A 21,011-nucleotide genomic window follows, 5' to 3' on the forward strand; every position below is an offset into this window, starting at 1 on the left:
TTTTCTGTAATAATAATAATAATAATCCTCTATGACGTATGCGGTCGACAAATACGACTTCCGGGAGACGAACACAAAATCCTGGACGGGATGCGTCCGGGAAGAATGGCACGTATGGTCACCCTACCGTTGTGAATCGTGGTAAGATGAGATGGGTTTCACCGAAAGCTAAGCGAAATCGCATTCATTATCTTGGAAGATCATCTTCGATTATGAACGCGATTTTGCCTAGGTTCTTGGTGAAATACGGCTTTGTGTAGTAAATGCCGCTCCATCTGAAAGCAGGTGATGGCAATTTACTACTAATCACCGAACCGGCTTTACTGATGAGACGTGCATGAGAATCGCAGGTGAATTTTTTGCCTAGCTCTAAAATATAGGCCTGGTTAAGTAAGGAATAATTGAAGATGGGCCATTGAATTATTCGAAAATAATGCACACCCAAGGTGGTAATTTAAAGGACCGGAGTAAATTATTCCACTTAATTATACCACGGTTACCACAGACATTGCTCTGGGGGTTATTTTACGACATTTGACAGGTTAGATGTGTATAAGTTTTACATACAAAATTGTTGTCATGAACTCCTCCTACAGAGTGCTTTGCATTATATAGTCCGATTTGCATGACATTTGGTAACTTATTTATAATCTAGAAACACTCCAGCTTTTTGATAGACCAATTCGTCCTTGTGTTTTGCGTAAACAAATTTGACAATGAGCACACCAAATTGGACGCTAGGCTGTGTCTTCGTGAAATGTTCATGTCTTGACATGACATATCTTCGCAAAACTTTTATGCATTGACACAGACTTCAGGGTGCACGGTGCCAACCAGTGGTCTTGAAATATGAAAAATTATTATTAATTATTTTTGCTTATATCTTTGGAAAACTTCATAAGGTGTTCATTTGTTTTAAACTGCTTTCCCAAAGTCACCTTTTTGTCCATTTGTGCCCTTGTTCGGCTTGACCCCATAATTGTTGCTTGCAGCTATATTTACAATTGTTATTCGAACCCTTTTTGCAAAAGTGACAGTTGATAGCTGTTTTGTTTACTTGATACAATAAACACAGTTATAGATTTTTCAATGGTTGTGTCTTTTTACAATTTCCTAAAGATCAATCTTTAACCTTTGTGGTACTTAGGCCTCCAAGTTAAACAATCAATCAGTTCAAAAATAACAGCGGAAATGTTACGTAATGGTTCTAGGAAGGCATATCAATATTTATGCCTTAAGTGTCGTTGCCATCCATTTAGCTGTGATGTGATATTTACCTGTTTTATGGTCTCTGTGGTGACAATCAACGAGCGTGCCTGCCACGAATCAACATCTACGTTGCTCCCCTGACTCACTTACCACACAGTTCACAAGAAGGAGAGACGCACTTACCTCTCTGTACTTTTTTCTGTGCAGGACTCGCAAACACATGCCAAGAGATGGAAAATCTGATGGAGGGAAGGTCGCAGCGTGTGTTCCTAGCTGCCGAAGACCTATTCCTGGCTCTGCTTTGCACGTTCAGCGATTGGTACAACAGCTCGGGTCGAGCGGAGCTTCACAGACATACCTTCCAATTATCAAACTCCTCTGAAAGCCCCGTGGAGATGTTTGTGCACGAGTGGAATGCATTTCTGCCTACTTACCACACGAAGGCAATTCAGATATGCCCCATTTTGGCTCTCCTGGCCATGCTGCTGACCACGCCGGTCCTTCTCGTACGTATACTGTCCCGGGTTGACCTGCGGCAACAGACGCGTTACCTTCTCCTGGCTAATGTTCTCCTCAGCGACCTGCTTTTTGTTTGCATTAACATCCTGAATGCATGCATCAACTCTGCGGGTGTGTTGATGACGGAGTGGCCCTGTGCTGTGGTTCTCTTCCTATCGGGCGTCTTTTACAGCTCTGGGGTGCTGAGCATTACAGCCATGGTGCTGGACACCTGCTTCGCCGTGTTAGCTCCTCTTCACTACCTGGTGCTCTGGCCCGTGTCCCGGACCTACGGAGCGATCACCGCCATCTGGGTTGTCTCTGTCTTCTTCCCCGCAGCATCCGTTGGGATTTTTGTATGGTACCATAGTACGGGCCCTTGCGCCGTCCATATTTGCTCCCTGCCTTTATTGATGGTTTTAACAGTCAGCCACTTTCGCCCACTGCACGTCTCCATGTTTCTGACAGTCGTTGGTATCCTTGTCATACTCATCTTGATATTTTCGGGTTACATCATCCTGTACTGTCGTACCCGGAGTTCAGGCGTGTGGAAAGGCGAAGCGTCTTCCCGTGCCAGAGGGACGTTTCTTATCCATTATCTCCACCTGTTTCTTTCTTTTTGTCCCATTCTGGTTTTGGTGATCGAGCTGATGCTGTACAGCGAGCAGACTGCGACTTTGGACCTTAGGACCAACCTGTGGGTAAGCCTGGTGGTGTGTAACGTCTTGCTAATCCTGCCCAAAGCCTTGGCACCTTACCTGTATGGGCTCCGCTATCGAGAACTGTGCGTTGTGCTGCTTCAGTTTTTTAGACTGAGGAGGCCAAGAACCATTACACCTATTGTATAAAGATCATGCTGCGTTATTGGCTTAGCACAAAGTTTTCAGATGCTAATTTGAGGCTGTGAGAAATTATTTGAAATATGTACTGCTGTGAGAAAGACTTTGAACTATGTATTGCTGTGCTTTTTCCTGCAGTTCAAGCAGTGTGTTATGTTAGCTAGCTGTAATTACGCTCATTTGGGGTTTTGCCTACAGAAAAGTAAAGCTAGTGAGAAAATAAGGTTTATGACACATAAATTCAGAGCTTTTACCATTACTGTCGGAATTAATGTATTAATAATCTAATTTTGTCTTTTTGTACTACTGAAACGACTGTTTTCAGCATATCAATAAAAACTACTTTTAAAATATTTTCTGATGTCAGTTTTTTACTTTCCATATTCTTATGAGAGTCATAACTCTTTACCAAAAAAGGTATGGTACAGTGATGTTATTAAACAGCATAAGCATACCACATGAAAAATACAAAAGTATTTACTATAGTACAATGTGGCATACTACCTAGTATATCGTAGAAATTACACTATAGTATAGTATAGTAATTACTAGAAAATGCTATACTGTAGTACAATAGTATTTACTATAGTAAGATTCACAAACACTATAGTATCTAGAATTTTACTACAGTTTGCTATAGTTAATATTACAGTATATACAAGTGTTTTTTCATGTAGGGTGGTAGTAATGTTAATTATTTTGTGTCAGTATGGATAAATTAAATGTAAAAGGGTTAAAATTTCAAAATAAATTTGCAGATTACTTGCATTCATTATCTTTTTTTTTTTCGAGGACCAAGTCTAAAATTTCTAGTTTTATTTCATTTTGAAAGAATATTTGGGGGATAATTGTAAACATGTCAATGTAGTGTAACCGGTGTGTGTCAATTGGTGTAACTACTTTTTTTAAATTAAAATATAAATGTATTCGTAAAAAGTGGAATAAATTATAATCATCTAGTTTAGTGTAATATGATTTTTTATATACATTTTTACATCATTTGTCAAAGATGATTTAGAAAACAGAGCTGTTTTCAGCATATGTCAGGACAAATATTACAAAAACGCATTCAAATTTACATTTAGAAATAACTAATAAAATGTTTTTTTTTATGATTATGCTTGCATGCCATAAAGGTGGATAAAATATTTAATATTTCTCATTGACATTTTCAGGTCCATTCAGTCTAAACTTTAATAAAAATGGTGCAAATGTATTTTTTTTATTGCGTAGAATTAACATAAATACACTGTGCATTGAAATAAACCTTTTTTATTTAATGTCTCATCTTTCCAAACCGTTTTTGTCACTGACCCATGTACAACGAAATAATTCTACTATAGTTTTTGCAAGGTGGTACATGTTCAAGCAGTTCAGTACATAATTCAATATGGTAACTAGATTTTTCAAAAATAACTTACAGTTGTTGTTACTAACTACTGTAAATCAAACGGTGTCCAATGCCTCATTTGTTTTATTTCTTGATGACTGGTCGCTAATAAACACGTTTAATTATAGCAAACAATAACGTCGGTGTTTCGCCGAAAATTATAAAAAAAAAATAACGTTACCATAGCATTTTAGTTACTGCTCCACGTACTTTCTCACTCTGAAATACGGGACAAAGATGGCCTGTCGGATATGGATATGGTTTTGTGTATACAGTGTATTTAAGCTTATCTCCCTAATTAAATCTGATTAATTTATAACTCGTTTGCCTTGGCAACAGGTTTATTAATGGTTTGTTAATTTTCAGCAGGTACTTTTCACACAGTCCTTTAATTTAACGATTACCTTCAATATCTGTCTAAGTTAAAACAAAACCCTTGACTTCTGCAATAAGGGTAAAACGTTAGAATCTTTATGTTATTATTACATGTGACAAACTTAAACTAACATAGATTCTGTGAGCTGATTTTTTTTAGTTATTGAGTTTTGAGTTAACATTAAATAATTAAAACACACTTACGTTAGTCTGTAAATCACAAGAGCGAGAATTTCCTTGCAAAGTTGGAAATGCCTTGGGGCATTTCAGATTGAGGCGTTTAGGGCGATCTCTTCAGAATTGAGAACAAGCTTTGTAACTATGCAGATATTATCCATGCACAAACAGCTAAATAGCCAACTAACGTTATATAAAAAAGAAAACTTAAAATCGTATTATTTTACCCTCTTAAACGTATACTGATTGTGATTGGATTAAAGGTGTCGGAGATCATTATCAAGTGTCGTGATCAGCACTGATGCATGCTGCTGATGTTGTATTGCTTGTGGCGCTGCAAGAACTGACAAGTGGATGACATCAAAGTACCGCGAGAGCATTTCGAAAGCAATCTCTTTGTATTATTTCTCGAATCGCTCTCGCGGGATTTTGATTTTATCTGCCGCTCGGTTCTTGTGTCGCCGCATGAAGTCGAACAATCTTGTTGTATCCTTGTATCAGTTACTGGTTAATACGGGACGTCCCGTATATATGGCAACCCTATCACGTGTCGACCACCAAAAACAAAACTTACCAGAAAAATGTTGGTACGAATAATTCTTACTCTTATGAGATGCTTTTCATATTTTCTGTCATTAAACAAACTTGTTTTTGGCCTTGGTTTTCAACTAGTTTAATTGATGATTTGTATATGTCACGTGGAACGATTATTTAGTCAGATTTATTCTGTTTAATTTACACAACTCTTGAAAGTTATACAAGTTTTTGCACAACCACGCGATGGCGCTATTTAGCCTTGTCTTTTGTGACGATGGCCTTTATTGGCATTTTAAAAGAATGCATAATTGTGTCAAACACGTATACTGTTATTATTATTATTATTATTATTATTATTAATATTATGTTCATATTTTTGTTCAATTTGATGGTTTTGACGTTATCAGGAAGCTCAAGTTTAAGCTTCAGTGACGTCACGCTTTGTTACCCAATCTGCTCGGAGAATTGTTGTGTTTACATTTTTCTCTTTCTTATATAACGTGTTTTGTTCACTATGACTGTTCAAGACTAATAAACCTGTACTACAAACGGCAAAACAACATTGCACATTGCAAAATTTCACAATCATAAACTGATTTTCTTCTCATATCTTAACTGCTGAGGGTTTTGTTTGCAAACAACGGCCGGCCACATGGAAACTCTGGCGCGGTGAATTCTGGGACATGATGTTGTTGTTTGGTTTGCCGGCGTGTGATTACAGGTCGATAGAACTACAGTTTCCATGAAACACTGGTGAGCAGATGACAGTTCGGCGCATGGCACACAAAGCTGTGTATGCGCTCTTTGTGTCACAACACGCAGTATGTGACTATGAGACAGACGCTAACAAAGAAACTTTAAACTCTTATGGATTTTTGTTATAAACGCGGGAATTTATTTTTCACATCAACTTTTGATAATATTTAATTCTGACAGTTGTTCTCGATGTTTTCAGAAAAACTGGCCTCCTGGGGATAAGGTAAAAAAAATGTATGTTAAACTTTTTAATAAGCAACTTAATATTCGAGATCAGCACCTTAGTGAAATGCGATACAATAAATGCAATACAATTCGTATTGGTTACTTATATTCTGCGTTGTATATGGCAACTTTGTTAGTGTGTATATATTTTTTTATATTTTTAAATATAAGTTATAAAAGGAAATGTATGAATTAACATAATCTGTATACAAGTAAGCGACCTTCTGGTAATTTTGGACACGAGGCACGTGAATGCTGTCCAGGTAAGCAGGTGACAGTCCTATAGCTTTTGTTTGATAACTTTTCAGAACCTGAATAAACATCACATACAGGTTAGTTTTCTTTTTGTATGTACATATACATAACAACTAATCGTTTGCAGAATAAAAGTTTTTGTGTATAATAATTATATGTATATATAAATACACACAAAATCATGTATATATTATTTGTATTGTGTATAATAATTATGTATATATTTAAGAAATATTTTTGTATTGTGTATACTTATTATGTACATATAAATAAGCATGTATATATTTAAGAAATATTTGTATATACATTGTATATATATACACAAAATATGAATATATTAATTTCTGTATTTATATAGAATTTATATTATATGTAAATATGAATACTTAATATATACACATACTTTTTTTCTTAAAATTATACATGCATGTGTGTATTTATATATACATAATTATTGTACACAATTCACACACACACACACACACATATATATATATATATATATATATATATATATATATATATATATATATATATATATATATATATATATATGATATATATATATATGATATAAACAAAAACTTTTATTCTGCAAGCTATTGGTTGTTATCCCAACTGTTGATCTCATTTCTATGATCTCATAATTTCTGTCAGCACGAGGCATACTTTGTTGTCCAACTGTTTAACCGTTGAGGAAATATTGAGCAATAGTTCATGTTCCTTTATCTCTACTTCCACAACAAAACAAACCGGAGTGACTTAAAAAAATAGCTCTCTCTATATATATCCCATCTGTCTTTCAGCCCCTATGAACCATTGTTCCTTTTATATTTGTGCTATATTATTGCCCCGAGGAATAGGTCACACGTGTTCATGTTACTAACCTTTTCAATTTTGAACTCTTTTGTGTGCTTCATCTTTAATGAATATGCAATAGTTTCAGCCTAAAACACTGCATTTAACTGAATTAGGGTTCATGACCTTTGTGATATTTTAGGTATTATAAATGCCACGGCTTTTCATGATTTACCAAGTTTGTAAAAAAATCCTTTATTATTGTTGACTGTGTTATGTCTTCTAGCCTGAATTCATGACTGAGTAAATATAGATACTGCAAAATGAAAGTAAAATGGTTATTACAGAGTTGGGTGCAACAAAAGTAGAAATACTTTACATATGTGACCCAGTTTTTGAAAGTCCATGTAATCATTTTATGTGATATAGCTTTATATATATATTTATATAAACTAGTGTGACAGAGTTGAAACATGGGTTGGTGGATCTACATTGGTAGGACTGAAGTTTCCTAATATATAATGTTTATTATTTGTAACCGCTGTCCCTTTACAGGTGTTGATGGTGATTTCCTTGTGATTGGTAGTCAGCGAAGGGGCTCCTGTCAAATAAAGTCATGGTGCTCATTCTGGGTCGTCGTCCAAATCATGAGAACTCTGGTGGTGTGCCAGCATCTCCGGCAATCAAGCGTAAAGTCCTTGAGATGGACTCCAAGAACCTGAACGATGTTTACAACTTCACCTCCGGTTCACACGCCGAGAGCATTCTTCAGGTCTTCAACGAGTTCAGAGACAGTCGTCTCTTCACGGACGTGATCATCAGCGTCCAGGGTCGTGAGTTTCCCTGCCACCGAGCCATGCTGTCGGCATGCAGCAGCTACTTCCGTGCCATGTTCTGCAACGATCACCGGGAAAGCCGTGAGATGTTGGTGGAGATCAACGGCATCCAGGCGGATGCCATGGACACGTTCCTGCAGTACGTGTACACAGGCCGTGCTTGCATCACCACGCACAACGTCCAGTTCCTATTCGAGACTTCCAGCCTCTTCCATATTGTGACACTGCGGGACGCGTGTGCGAAATTCCTGGAGGAGCAGCTGGACCCGTGCAACTGCCTCGGAATCCAGCGCTTCGCAGATGCCCATTCGCTCAAACAGCTGGCCAGCCGTTGCCGTGCCTTTGCCACGCAGAATTTTCCAGAGGTGGCGCAGCATGAAGAGTTTTTAGACCTGCGCAAGGATGAACTGGAGGAATATTTAGGTAGCGACGAGTTGTCTGTCGGTAGGGAGGAGGTTGTGTTCGAGGCCGTGATGCGTTGGGTCTACCACAGCGTGGAGTACCGCAGGCCCGTGCTGAAAGACCTGCTGCAACATGTCCGACTGCCTCTCCTGCACCCAAACTACTTTGTACAGACGGTGAGTGCCATGTGCAGACCGAATGTGGGACTGAATGGTACCTGTTAGTCTTTGGGATGGAGAAGAAAACAATCCGGTTGGAATGTTTAGTGCAACCTGTCACTTATTCTAGAAAATCTAGAAATGCCCCCCAACATTGGGTGCAGCAAATTTCTAAAATTATAAAATCATGTGCCAGGTCTTGAAGATCTGGTTTTCTGCATAGCTGAGTTTCAAACTGATTAAACACACCTGAACCAGATAATCAAGATCTTTGAGTTTCATTGAAATTTAACTCTACAGGAAGGTTTAGGAGTTAAGATGATGATAAAATAAATACATTTCCTTGATGCAGGTGGAAGGTGATCAGCTGATACAGAATGCTCCAGAATGTTACCAGCTGCTGCATGAGGCACGTCGATACCATGTACTTGGCAATGAGATGATGTCACCACGTACCAGACCCCGCAGGTACAATCTAGTTTCCAAATGAAAACTGGACAATAGAGGCATCTTTACAATAGGGACACATTTTTAAGACATGGTTTAGTCTGTTTTGGTACAGTTAAGGGTCCTACATCGTAGCCTGAATACCAGTGGTTGCCAACTCTAGTCCTCAGGGGCCCCCTTGTTCTTACAGTCGCAAGCGGAAATGCGACGCAGATTTTTTTCCCGTTTCCTGATGGGAGTGGTTCTAGTGGAGCGATCACAGCACCTGTGGTCCACATTAAACAAACGCGGTGTGAATTTTATTTGCTGAGGTGCGGGTCAGCAGGGTTTCCGCGGGGTTGTAAAAGGTAGTAAAAGGTAGTAAATTACATTATGCCAAATTAAGGCCAGTAAAAAGTAGTAAAAAGTAGTAAACGTCATCTGACGAGGTAGTAAATTTTCGATTGCCTTTTGTAATGTTATGATGCCTGGAAATTAGTTCAAATCACCCGCATATCTGGGCAAATAATCAAAGATCTTTCGGCTCTGGGATGTGATCAAAGCCTGGAGTGGAGCCAAATCACGTTCCTCTCTCCGCAGTAAGCGTTCTGTAATCACTACGGACCGGATCCACTCCGGGTTTTCTGACTGTATCACGTTGAGCTGAGGTAAAAGTTTATTTCAGCTAGCATGGTCAAACTTATAATGCAGGAAGGCTCCGATGTTTTGAAGATCGATAAAGGTGTAAAAGGCTTAGCGAAATGATGAAGATTGGCAAGCCTTTCAGTTCGTGGGCTAAGAAAACCAAACAGGTAATTGCGTGTCTTTGCACAGTATGACTAACGTAAGGGGTCCTGTATTTTTTGGGGGTAAATGATTTCTCACGTTACTGATCATCCGCGGCACGCTTTTTAATGCTATGCTGATATAGCCAGTGGCTGGTACAACGGGTTTGTTTAACTCGTGGGTAAACTGCATGTGGCGCCACAACAACCAAAAGGCAGATGACATCCAAATCCTGTTAGAGCGATTGACGAGGAATCATAAGAGGAGACTGCTTCCGAAATGCTCTCGCGGGACTTTGATGTCATCCACCTGTCGGTTCTTGCAGTTGCATTTGCGTGTGGTCACAAAAACGTAACATTTGTACATATATTTAAGCACAGCAGTTTAAAAACAAGTGATTTTAAGCCATTCAAACACAAACAACAGTGCGTCCGCTGTTTCTGTGTCAGAGGAGCACGCTAGCCGCCCATTCGTTTCTCATTGAGCTTGTGTTGTACGTATTTTTGCCGCTTTATTGGCCTTAAATAACACATATGCCTCAAAAATCCCGTCTTTGCAAATATCCTCATATAAACACGACCATTTAGGTCTTAGGAGAAAATAAACAGCAGAAACATTGCGCATAAAATAGCACATCAGCGCTGCCTCTATTGTAACATAATATTTTGTTGATAAAGTACAGTCATTCAATTTACAACTGTCACTCTGGTTACAGACATCCTGTGCGAATTCTACACGAGTTTGACTCGAGTTACTCGTTCAGGGTTTATATTCATACACATAACCTTACTGTATTAGAGCTGTGACTGTAAGCTGTTGTGTGAACAGAACAGACCCTGGATTATTTGTTTATTTGTACTGAATTATATTATATTAAAAATTTTTATTTGTTCACATTTGTAATTGCATTATATAACATAAACAAACAATGAAATATATTTATTATATAATCATTAATTAATTCTTGTTTATGTCATTACAGTAATTGACGGTGGTTCATGGTGCATTCACTAATGTTAACAGTTTCAACTTTGATTAAAAAATTATTAGTAAATGCTAAAATAAATACATTTACAATTAATAAATAATTTATAAAAGATTCATTAAAGGTGGTGATATTCATGTTTTTCTTTTTATACAGTATAGTGAGTTATTTAGCTGTTTCGCCTTAATCTGAAATGCCCTGCAAACTACAGCTAGCTATATGCCTCATGAGACTTCAATATGGAATTTATGGCAAAAAAAATCTCCCCTTAAAATGCTATTGGTCTCGCCTACATAAAGTGTTAGGTAAAGGAATATGACTTCGCCTGAAAAATATTTCAGTCAAAAGAATTTTTTTCACTTTAATTCTTTTTTGTATGTTATATATGTCAAAATCTGTGTAAATAATAGAAAGGTCGCTGATTAACACTTGCAATTCAGTGTCGTGATGGTTTTAAAAAATATTCTGAAGGTAGTAAAAAAGGTAGTAAAAAGTAGTAAATTTAACTCAAGTATTTATGTATAAAACCTGGTTTGGCTACACACAGCCTTCACACATAGCTATGGTGTAGAACCTACACAGGACTTTAAATTAAGCTTAAGGGGGAAGAATGGCAAAACATAAAATTACTTAATAACATTTAAACATTAACATTTGTAAACATCAACCGTTTACATTTAGTAAAAACCTATTAGTTTACAGATTTTTAAATAAATCACCAAAATTAAATTGAATGAAACATGAGGGAATGACGGAAATTGCCATGCCAACCTGCTACTGTAAACAAAAGCTTGTAACGCTTGCCTTGTCTCCGGGGTTTCCTGATTGGTCCACTGTTCTGGACCTGACCTTGATGAGCTGCTCTGCCTGCAAAAGCTGAAATTCTTTTTAACATGGCATCTTAAAACTGCAAAAGAGGCGAGACGCGTGTGTAACGGTCAAACACGTCCGCCAAACGCATGTTTACACAGAAAAGAAGAAAAAAAATCCTTTACAAATGTGTTGTTGAAATAGGGCAGTCTCAAGCAGGTCATGAGTCGCAGGCGGTATGTAAAATACATCAAATGTGTTTTGTTGGCAATTGGTGCGTAAGTGCATATACAAGTCACAAGCCTGTTATACTGTACACGAGCCGAACATGTAGTGAATCATAAGTTATCCAGAGATAGTGTTTTATAATGTTTTGTGCGTGTTGCTTGCTTGTGACTCACGGTACATTTCCAGTAGCTCGGATTTATTCGGAAAAAATCGGTGCAACTGATTTGTCTTTTATAAATCTGATTAAACTAAAGACTCTATGAATATTCACTCACCTAAAGGATTATTAGGAACACCATACTAATACTGTGTTTGACCCCCTTTCGCCTTCAGAACTACCTTAATTCTACGTGGCATTGATTCAACAAGGTCCTAAAAGCATTCTTTAGAAATGTTGGACCATATTAGTAGGATAGCATCTTGCAGTTGATGGAGATTTGTGGAATACACATCCAGGGCACGAAGCTCCCATTCCACCACATCCCAAAGATGCTCTATTGGGTTGAGATCTGGTGACTGTGGGGGCCATTTTAGTACAGTGAACTCATTTTCATGTTCAAGAAACCAATTTGAAATGATTCGAGCTTTGTGACATGGTGCATTATCCTGCTGGAAGTAGCCATCAGAGGACGGGTACATGGTGGTCATAAAGGGATGGACATGGTCAGAAACAATGCTTAGGTAGGCTGTGGCATTTAAACGATGCCCAATTGGCACTAAGGGGCCTAAAGTGTGGCAAGAAAACATCCCCCACACCATTGCATTAATGAGAAATTGAACAGGTGTTCCTTATAATCCTTTAGGTGAGTGTATGAAGGATGCAATACTACTCTATAGGTACTCAAGATTAACATGAGATAAGCAGAATTGGCTTATGTTATGTGAGCTTTAAATTGTGTTAAATACACTAATATTACCTTATCAGAGAGCTTTTATTGTATTGGAAAATGTTAAGCAAGCAATGTTCTGCGTTACACTTGGAAAACATGAGTTTAAGGATTGAACTTTGATGTTTTCTGTTTTGGGAGGAATTAAATTCAGCCCTTGCCTGTTTAAAATTCATTACATCACTTTTGCTCTTATTTAAGGCGTATCAGAGACTTTGTGGTGTGTTATTTCGACTCCAAGAACACACAGGCATCTGTACAGCAACACAATGGCAACCACTTAAAAAGCATTACGGACCATACAAGGCATGGGTAAAGAGGTCATGTACAAATGGTTCTTCTATTAACGAGAAATCATCCTTTTAAACAAGGGATCACTAAACCTAAACATTTAGTGAAAGCCTATCTTTTTTGGATCTAGTAACCATTTAGGGTAAAGTCTGTATTTAGAGGAAGTTACTTTGTTTTAAGTACTTTTGTTGGAGCCAGATGCATTTGGAGATGTATTTATAGTTGAAAGCATTATCTCAATATAGAGTCCATATCTGTATCTCTATACTTAAAAACAGCATACAGAGTCTGTATATTTAGAAGCGATATCTGTATTTAAAGGCTTTATCTTAGTTTGGAGTCAGTTTCTTTGCTTCCCTCATTGAAAGCGTTGGCATTCCCTTGCCTTAGACGTAAATTATTTAGTGCACACAATTTTCAGCCCAAAAATAAGCATGCACACTTACTTTTCTTAGTTATTATTATCTTCACAAGTGCACTTTCCAGGAACTTTGCAGGGTTTGATATCACAATTGTTGTACTTGTTCAGGCGCCTGTTTCGGTCAATAGGTCAATTCTGTGTGTGTTTGGTTTGAGGTCGTTACATTGAATGTTTAGATTATTAAAAAATGCATAAGCATTGAACAACCAATGTATGCATGTTTATATGACATCAAGTTAGTTTATTTGAACTTTGCATAAATACAGAATTATATTCTGCCCACTGTTGTTGTTTAACTTTCTCCTTATCTCTCCGATGTTCTGCAGGTCCACAGGATTTTCCGAGGTCATTGTTGTGGTGGGGGGCTGCGAGCGAGTCGGGGGGTTCAATCTGCCCTACACAGAATGTTACGACCCCGTGACGGGAGAGTGGATGTCTCTTGCAAAACACCCGGAGTATACCAAGTCTGAGTATGCGGTCTGCGCCCTCCGCAATGACATTATCGTGTCAGGTGAGACGCTCATGAACTTTCTCTTATGCTGGTAACCCGTAGCGTCACGCCTGGTTTGTACAGGGAGTTTTTCTGTACTTTCGGTACTGGTGTGTCCTGTGCTTGGTCACAGTGACTGGTTTTGTGGAAATAAATACATAGACAACATGTGCATGGGTCCACACTGTGTCCTCTTTTGAGCTGTGTTGGCACGTGCGTGTGGAAGTTTATGTATTCGGGTGATTCTCACGAAAACTTGGTTTTAAAAATGTCAAGCATGAAAATGTAAAAATTGCTTAAATTTACTTTTTTTCCCACCAGACATTGAAAAACAAAGTCTCGAGTAAATGGGAACATTAATTTAAAAACTTTTACTTATCATTTAACACTTTTTGTAACATAATTAAAAAAATTAGTCTTAAAAAATCTCATTACCGCAACAGTCAGAAAACATCAACACTGACATATTTTTAAAATGACATGACAAACCTGAAAGAACATAATTTGGAGATTCTGCACATGCATTTAAAATCAAAGTATTATGCTTCTATTAATTAAATTAACATTTAATAAGCATCTGTTGCGGTAATGATAATCAAAATGTCGTGTAAGCATTCTGACAAGACAATATTTCAAATTAACTGTAAAAAAATATTCTTACCTGGTAGCCATCTTGAAGTAACTGGTCCATGTGCTTGGTCACTCAAAATCAAACTTTATTAAAATTCTGTATGTGTGCTTAAACTGTTCTCAAAAAGTGTTGCGGAGGATGAGAACATCAGGTATGGACACATCATTTCCTAATTTTTCTTCATTATTATTATACATGAATATTCAGTAAATATTTTTTCTGTCATCTAAAGTAGTCTAGCAAAACATCCATTTATTTTTTTTCTTAATATTTTTGTGTTAATTTGATTAAATTACAACATAACGCATGTTCAAACACAGCCGGACACATTGCGGTAATGAGAATTTCAGCAGAAAATGAGATAAAATTAACAATTATAAATTCTTAAGTTGAAATCACACATTGTGCAAGGTAGAACACAGTATTGTGTTAATTCTGATGCTTTTTAATGTTACTATATTACACATTTTAAAGCTAAAATCATTAGTGCCGTGGTGTTTCAATGGTTTCGTGAGAATCACCCATTCAGATGTATGCATTAGGAAGTCGATTATATATGAAACATACCGATGGGAGCTCCGTCAAAAATGAGATAATGATAATACCCGAATGCTCTTGGCTTGTATTATAATTTTATCAAAAACTTGCGCTTAAAATCTGCTTAATCCTGGCCACTTAGAAATGGCGGTTTGTTTGCAGAATCCATTAAGAGTCTCATTAAAAATACTCATTTACAAGAAAACATCTCAAATGGACTTAGAGGATTTTGCATCTGAGCTCTTAATTTTTATTAAGTTTTATGTAGTTGCATTTATATTTTCTGTTGTAGTTTACATAAACATTTACATATAGTTTACATATAAATTTATATTTACATATAGTTTACCCTTGAGCCTTCCCAGATGAGTTCCTTTCATCATTTCATAATAAAATGTCATTGTTTAATTTTGTTTTTATGATTCATGTTTTCATTTTTGCATAAACTGTGCCTTTAACAATTTAACGTTTAATAATTATTGCTTATTAAAACAACCGCCGCTGTCTTATTTCTGATCTGATTTAATTTTAAAATGTGTCATCTAAGCTTTATCTTAACAAGAAGTTCTGTTAATATGTAAATGATTTGCATAATGAATCTTCTTAGTGATGGGTTTTGGGCTTTGATAAATGCTTGCGTGAGGAAAACTCTGAACAGCTGCTTATGGTTTGAGGAAAATAGGAAACAACATCTGCCTCTGTGACCAGCTAGTGTGCCAAAGGGAGGTTTTCTTATTGGCACGCTAGAGTATCCTATTGGCCGAGAGCTTGGGACATTTAAACTTTTTAATCATCATCAGGGCGGGCGAGTGCCATCTCGAGGGGAGTATTTGTGCCAGAACAGCTTTAGGACATTTTCAGGTCACAGTTTAGGGTTTGGCTGCAAAATGTGCTGAGGTTATGTTATGATGTCCTCCTATCCCCGAGGCCTACCGGTGATCAAAGTCACGTCCTTGTGTAGTTTCTATAAATGTTGCTGTTTACTGAATGATCATGAAGATTTTATGTATTTCAACTTTTACCAAACTCTTTTAGGTCATGTGTGTGTTTTTCGTTTGCTAGTATGACAATAGAAATCTTGTTTCAAGAGGAATTAGGTCATTCTTGTTTCTTGGTAATTCCTCCAAGCTGTTGCTTTACACTTTGAAAACAAGTAGTAGCGAGCATGTGCTTGTGTTTTTGTGTTCGTTTTCCATGAATAGATCTCTGTTTTTACTCTTATGTTCTTACGTGTCAGGTTCGTCTCTCTCTCGCTATCTTTCTCTCTCCCAAAGCAAAACACAAGCGTTTTAGCGCTGTAGTCGTGTGCATGTGCAGTTGGATGGCCTCCAGCTTTGAGTTAAGAGGTCCCTTACTAAATCTCTCTCCGCTTCACTGTAAGCCATATCCTGATTCTAATCCTAACTCATGGAATTCTAGGAAAAACGGAAATCTCCTGTCGCTCAGCTGGTGGAGCATTGCCTGAGCAGCGCATGGGTCATGGGTTCGACCCCAGTACAAAACGCATACTGATAATTAAATGAAAACTTGCAGTGGGCAAACGCATAGATTTAATATATGGCTGGAGTTACATTGTAAATCTTGATGCCCAATTTCGATTTGTTGCCTGTATCCGATTTTTTTTTTTTTTTGATGACCCGCTTACATCATCTTTTAAAAGCGACTCTCATCCCATATCAGCATTTACACTAAACTAGTGCTTCCCAATCCACACTTTGATAACATCATGCAATGTAGACTTTAGGGACCCTTGATGCGAGTCCACGTGGGTGCACCGGAGTCATATTTTGGGACAGACTTGAGCGTCACGCCGTAAATAGGAAGAGATGTTGCCCATCAGTGTGAAGTCCTCCCTTCCGTCGTCTGATTGGTCGGATTGCTCTTTCGCAAGGACTTCTGGGTTGGTAAAGTGCGCAAAGCCTGCTGCATAAAGGGGGCGCTGATGAGCACACTTTGAAGCATAAAAATGCCAGATGGGACACCCTACGGACTTGTAGACTAAGCGAGAATGCACAATTTAAGGCAGCAGACCAAAAGTCCACATGAAGTGCGCCATTTGGGACAGGGCCTTAGATGTCTCATTATTTATATAACTCATCAGCTTGTTAGGGAGACATGTTTACCATTTTGGAAGGAGGCTGATAAGTTGAATCAGGCGTTTTAAATAAGAAGACATCTAAAACTTTTTGGGAGTGGGTCCTTGAGTACCAGGATTGGGAAGCACTAAACACTTGGCAATACAATTCAAGGTAGGCATACTGACCCAGAACAGCTTAAACCACAGAAGAAGTAAAATGTTGTGATATGCAAAGATTATAGAGCTTTCTGTAACAAGACATAAAACTTTAACATTAGATCACTAAGCGGAGCCATCATCCTCCATTGCGCTGCTAAGAAAAGTCATGTGATCGTGGGTGGTGTCCATCTGAGTTGACGTCATTTGTCAGCGTCGCATTTTTAATGATGTACAACGCATCTTGAGATGGGAATATCCAATCTGCCCTTGTGGTAGCTAAGGAAAAAAAATTCTGGCAGTGTACACTAAATGAAGCAACAAAATTACAGCCAATTTCATTGTTTGTTGTATCGATATATAGGACAATATTATTAAGCCGTAATACTTTATGGTAGATAATGCTGCCCAGAACATATTTGAAATTTAATATATAGCTTTGTGGAGCAGGACCTTTTATCCAAAAGGTTTTTGCTAATAGTCTTCATTATAATTTATAGGGGTGTCACAATTCTCCACATCCTCGATTCAATTTAGTTTTCAATTCTGAGGCCACGGTTCGAATCGATTCTTGGTCTTTTTTTTTTTAAGTTTAAAGGAACAGTATGTAAGAAATGTATATCAATTAATCATAAAATGGTCCTGATATGTCAATAGACATTTAGAAATCATTTTCATTTCAAATACAGTGGTCTGTCCAGGATAATGTCATTTAAAAAGTGGAGTTGCAGCCCTCAACTGATGTTTATGTTGTCACTTTGTGTATTGGCCACCAGTTGTGTGATTGCAGTACCAGATTTAGCCACAAGTTTTGTGATTGCAATACCAGTTTTGGCCACATTCCTACATACTGTTCCTTTAATGTTTCTCCATGTTAGTCGTGTTGCCAGTTGAAAAATATGGTACATGCACATATCTGATAAAACGAAACTTCTTGTCAGATGAACATTCCTGTAAGTACTTTGCACTAGGGCTGTAACGATTTATCGTGCAAATGCGCGTTTTCTCAATGAATGAATTTGAATGAATTACGGTGAAATGCCGCCACATCCAAAAGCCAGGGGGCGCACTCGTGCAGAAACGCCACTTGTGCTACAGAAGAAGTAGCGTTACAAACCCTATTCCAGGAAATTTCTACAGGAATATGTATATCGCTGTTCTTCAAATTGTTTCAGGTAGGGATGCATATCAATCAATCGCGATTAATCTATAGCAGAACAAACGCCCCTGTTCACATCATATATGCGCGCGCACTGTGCACAATAACTCTGCACAGTCAAATGCACACACATGCATGTATATATTTAAGCAATGTTTACATGTGTATATACATTTGTATATTTATGTATAATTTATATTATATATAAAAATAAATACTTAATATATAAATATATTTTTTTCTTAAAATTATACATGCATGTGTGCATATTTATATATACATAATTATTATACACAGTTCACACACATATATGATGTAAACAAAAACTTTTATTCTGCTATAGATTAATCGCGATTAATTGATATGCATCCCTAGTTTCAGGTATTTTCATGATAATAAAGAATATTTTGAATGACTTTGTTTAACGAGTGTTGCTTTTTCAAATGCACGTTATAAATGACTCAGACTCATAATTTAGATTGATAACGGACTTCTTACTGACCAAAACGCCATAGTACACGCACACGCTGCGCATGAAACACAGAATCGCTATGCAGCGATGCAGATTTGATTTTAGACAGGCCTTTTTAATGGGACACGCAATATATCGTTACAGCCCTACTTTGCACCTTAAAAACACGCTTTTATTATCGTCAGACGAGATTGTGAGACTTTACCCCAATTAGTCATGTTTAAATGCCGTTTTCATAACTCTTAAGCAACTGAAATTAGTTGTTGTGAAATTTAAACAGGTCTCAGTTCAGAGAAACATTGTTTCCCATGTAAAGAGCAGCTTGCGTGGTGTCTCCTGCATTAGCCATGCTATCTTTTAACTGACTGTAGCTAGCTAAGTTAGAGGAGGTTGACTCGCAGCATTCAACACGTGTGTTTTTTTCCCGCTTGGCAAGCTGACCGGATGTGACATGGGGGCGTGGCAGCATCGACGATTCCATTTTTTTATTCGAAGGTTGTGATTTAATTTCGCTTGATTTCGATTTAAAATCGAAATCATGACACCCTTAATAATTTAATATTTATATTTACAGTAGAGGTCGACCAATAGTGGATTTTACCGATACCGATAACTAAGTTTGTCCCTGCTTGCCGATAACCGATTAATCGACCGATAGTTTTTAAATGAAAACTGGATAAAAACAAACATAACACTCAAAGTAGAACAGTGCTGAAATGTATTACAAAAGTAATAAAACAACAGTACTGAACAATGAAAATGTGCTTAATAATAAATAAATGTATAAATAAAAATACATTACTTATATTAATAAGTATTGAAAAAATACTTCTGTGAAATACTCCCACAGGTAAAATTAAAATGACATAAATGTATATGTATAGTCTTGTACTTTATTTGCTTCTGTTTTAACAGCTAGTGATTATCTTTTCAAAACAACAGAAGATGTATAGCAGCGATGATAAAAAAAAGAACTGAATTGAGATTTTGATTAGTTGGCTATATTAGTGTAGCCGACAGCTGCATATAAATCCCTTTCTCTCGTTATTAACTTAAAATATGGATAAATCATGGATAAAAGTAACCAGCTGGATATAAACGAATGCAAAATGATTATAATAATCATGACAATAAACATTTGGGTTGGATTTATTTTTGTGTAACCGTTTGAGGTACCACTAATATTATAGCGTCCTGTCAGCCTTGACGACAAACTAAGGTTGCTGCGGTTGTTTCTCTGCTAATGCAGCATCTGTTTTTAGCAAATGAAATACTTCATAATGATATGAAGCAATGGACCCAACTCAACAATTTTTTTTTGCAAAGAGCCGATTAATTGGTGTTCCACCTATTAACTATCGGTGCCGATTTATCTACTTCTAATTAACATTACATCACCATTTATGCATATGCCATAAATAACTTTAATACAAAGCAACACACAAGCTATATTTTATGAGTATTTGGTGTTTCCTGCGATCACACCCAGGACCTTTGCGCTGCTAACGCAACACTCTGCCAATTGAGCTAACACATTTGAGCATATTTTAAACGTCAGCATTGCACAGTTTATTGTTAATCACTGGTGTTGTCACCAGACTGCGTTGAAGTGGTTTATTCCAGTGTTGAAATGTAATGAAAGATGTAATTGTTCAGCGTTTCCTCCTCTGAAGTACTGAATTCAATTCAGCCAAAGAGATGAAAGCCAGCAGAGTGCTGTTAACAACTAAGAGTAACCATAAATCAACCCATCTGCCTTGACATAAACTTGACAGAGAGTATCTATCTATCTATCTATCTATCTATCTATCTATCTATCTATCTATCTATCTATCTATCTATCTATCTATCTATCTATCTATCTATCTATCTATCTATCTATCTATCTATCTATCTATCTCTGTCTGTCTGTTGTCTATCTATCTATCTATCTATCTATCTATCTATTCTAAATCTCATTTGTCGGTGTGTAGGCTTTTCGTGTTTTCCTGAATTTCTTTGTTTTAACCGGTTCAGTGATGACATGTAAATGTCGGCTGGCGACAGACTTTGTCTTTAAATGCTTGTTTGTCTGGTCCTCAGTCTGAATGAATGTCACAGAGACCTGACTATCTTTGTCTGGGGATATTTATAACAGACCAGTAAGTCTGGCTTTTAAAAGCCCTGAAGTCAGGATTTATTGTGTTTACTTAAGATTAGT

The 21,011-nt window shown here is 37.2% G+C and overlaps 2 protein-coding genes across 3 annotated transcripts in view; both read left to right on the forward strand.

The window, feature by feature from the left end:
• The first annotated feature begins 192 nt into the window (after positions 1-192).
• LOC129443023 (probable G-protein coupled receptor 148) lies at positions 193-2,936 on the forward strand. Its single transcript, XM_055203402.2, has one exon. It carries the CDS (start codon positions 1,440-1,442, stop codon positions 2,553-2,555), a length of 1,116 nt encoding a protein of 371 aa, XP_055059377.1. The 5' UTR covers positions 193-1,439; the 3' UTR covers positions 2,556-2,936.
• A 2,849-nt stretch (positions 2,937-5,785) lies between these two features.
• klhl24a (kelch-like family member 24a) overlaps positions 5,786-21,011 on the forward strand; it is a 36,590-nt gene continuing 21,364 nt past the window's right edge. Inside the window, exons 1-4 of one of the 2 annotated variants that reach the window (XM_055203390.2) lie at positions 5,786-6,015; positions 7,615-8,473; positions 8,808-8,923; positions 13,616-13,800. In XM_055203390.2, coding sequence (XP_055059365.1) covers positions 7,676-8,473; positions 8,808-8,923; positions 13,616-13,800 — 1,099 coding nt within the window. In that variant the 5' untranslated portion in view covers positions 5,786-6,015; positions 7,615-7,675. The remainder of the gene's footprint in view (positions 6,016-7,614; positions 8,474-8,807; positions 8,924-13,615; positions 13,801-21,011) is intronic. The other variant, XM_055203388.2, reaches the window with a different exon arrangement.

This window comes from Misgurnus anguillicaudatus, chromosome 2 (assembly GCF_027580225.2).
Source record: "Misgurnus anguillicaudatus chromosome 2, ASM2758022v2, whole genome shotgun sequence".
In the NCBI taxonomy this organism is placed as follows: domain Eukaryota; kingdom Metazoa; phylum Chordata; class Actinopteri; order Cypriniformes; family Cobitidae; genus Misgurnus; species Misgurnus anguillicaudatus.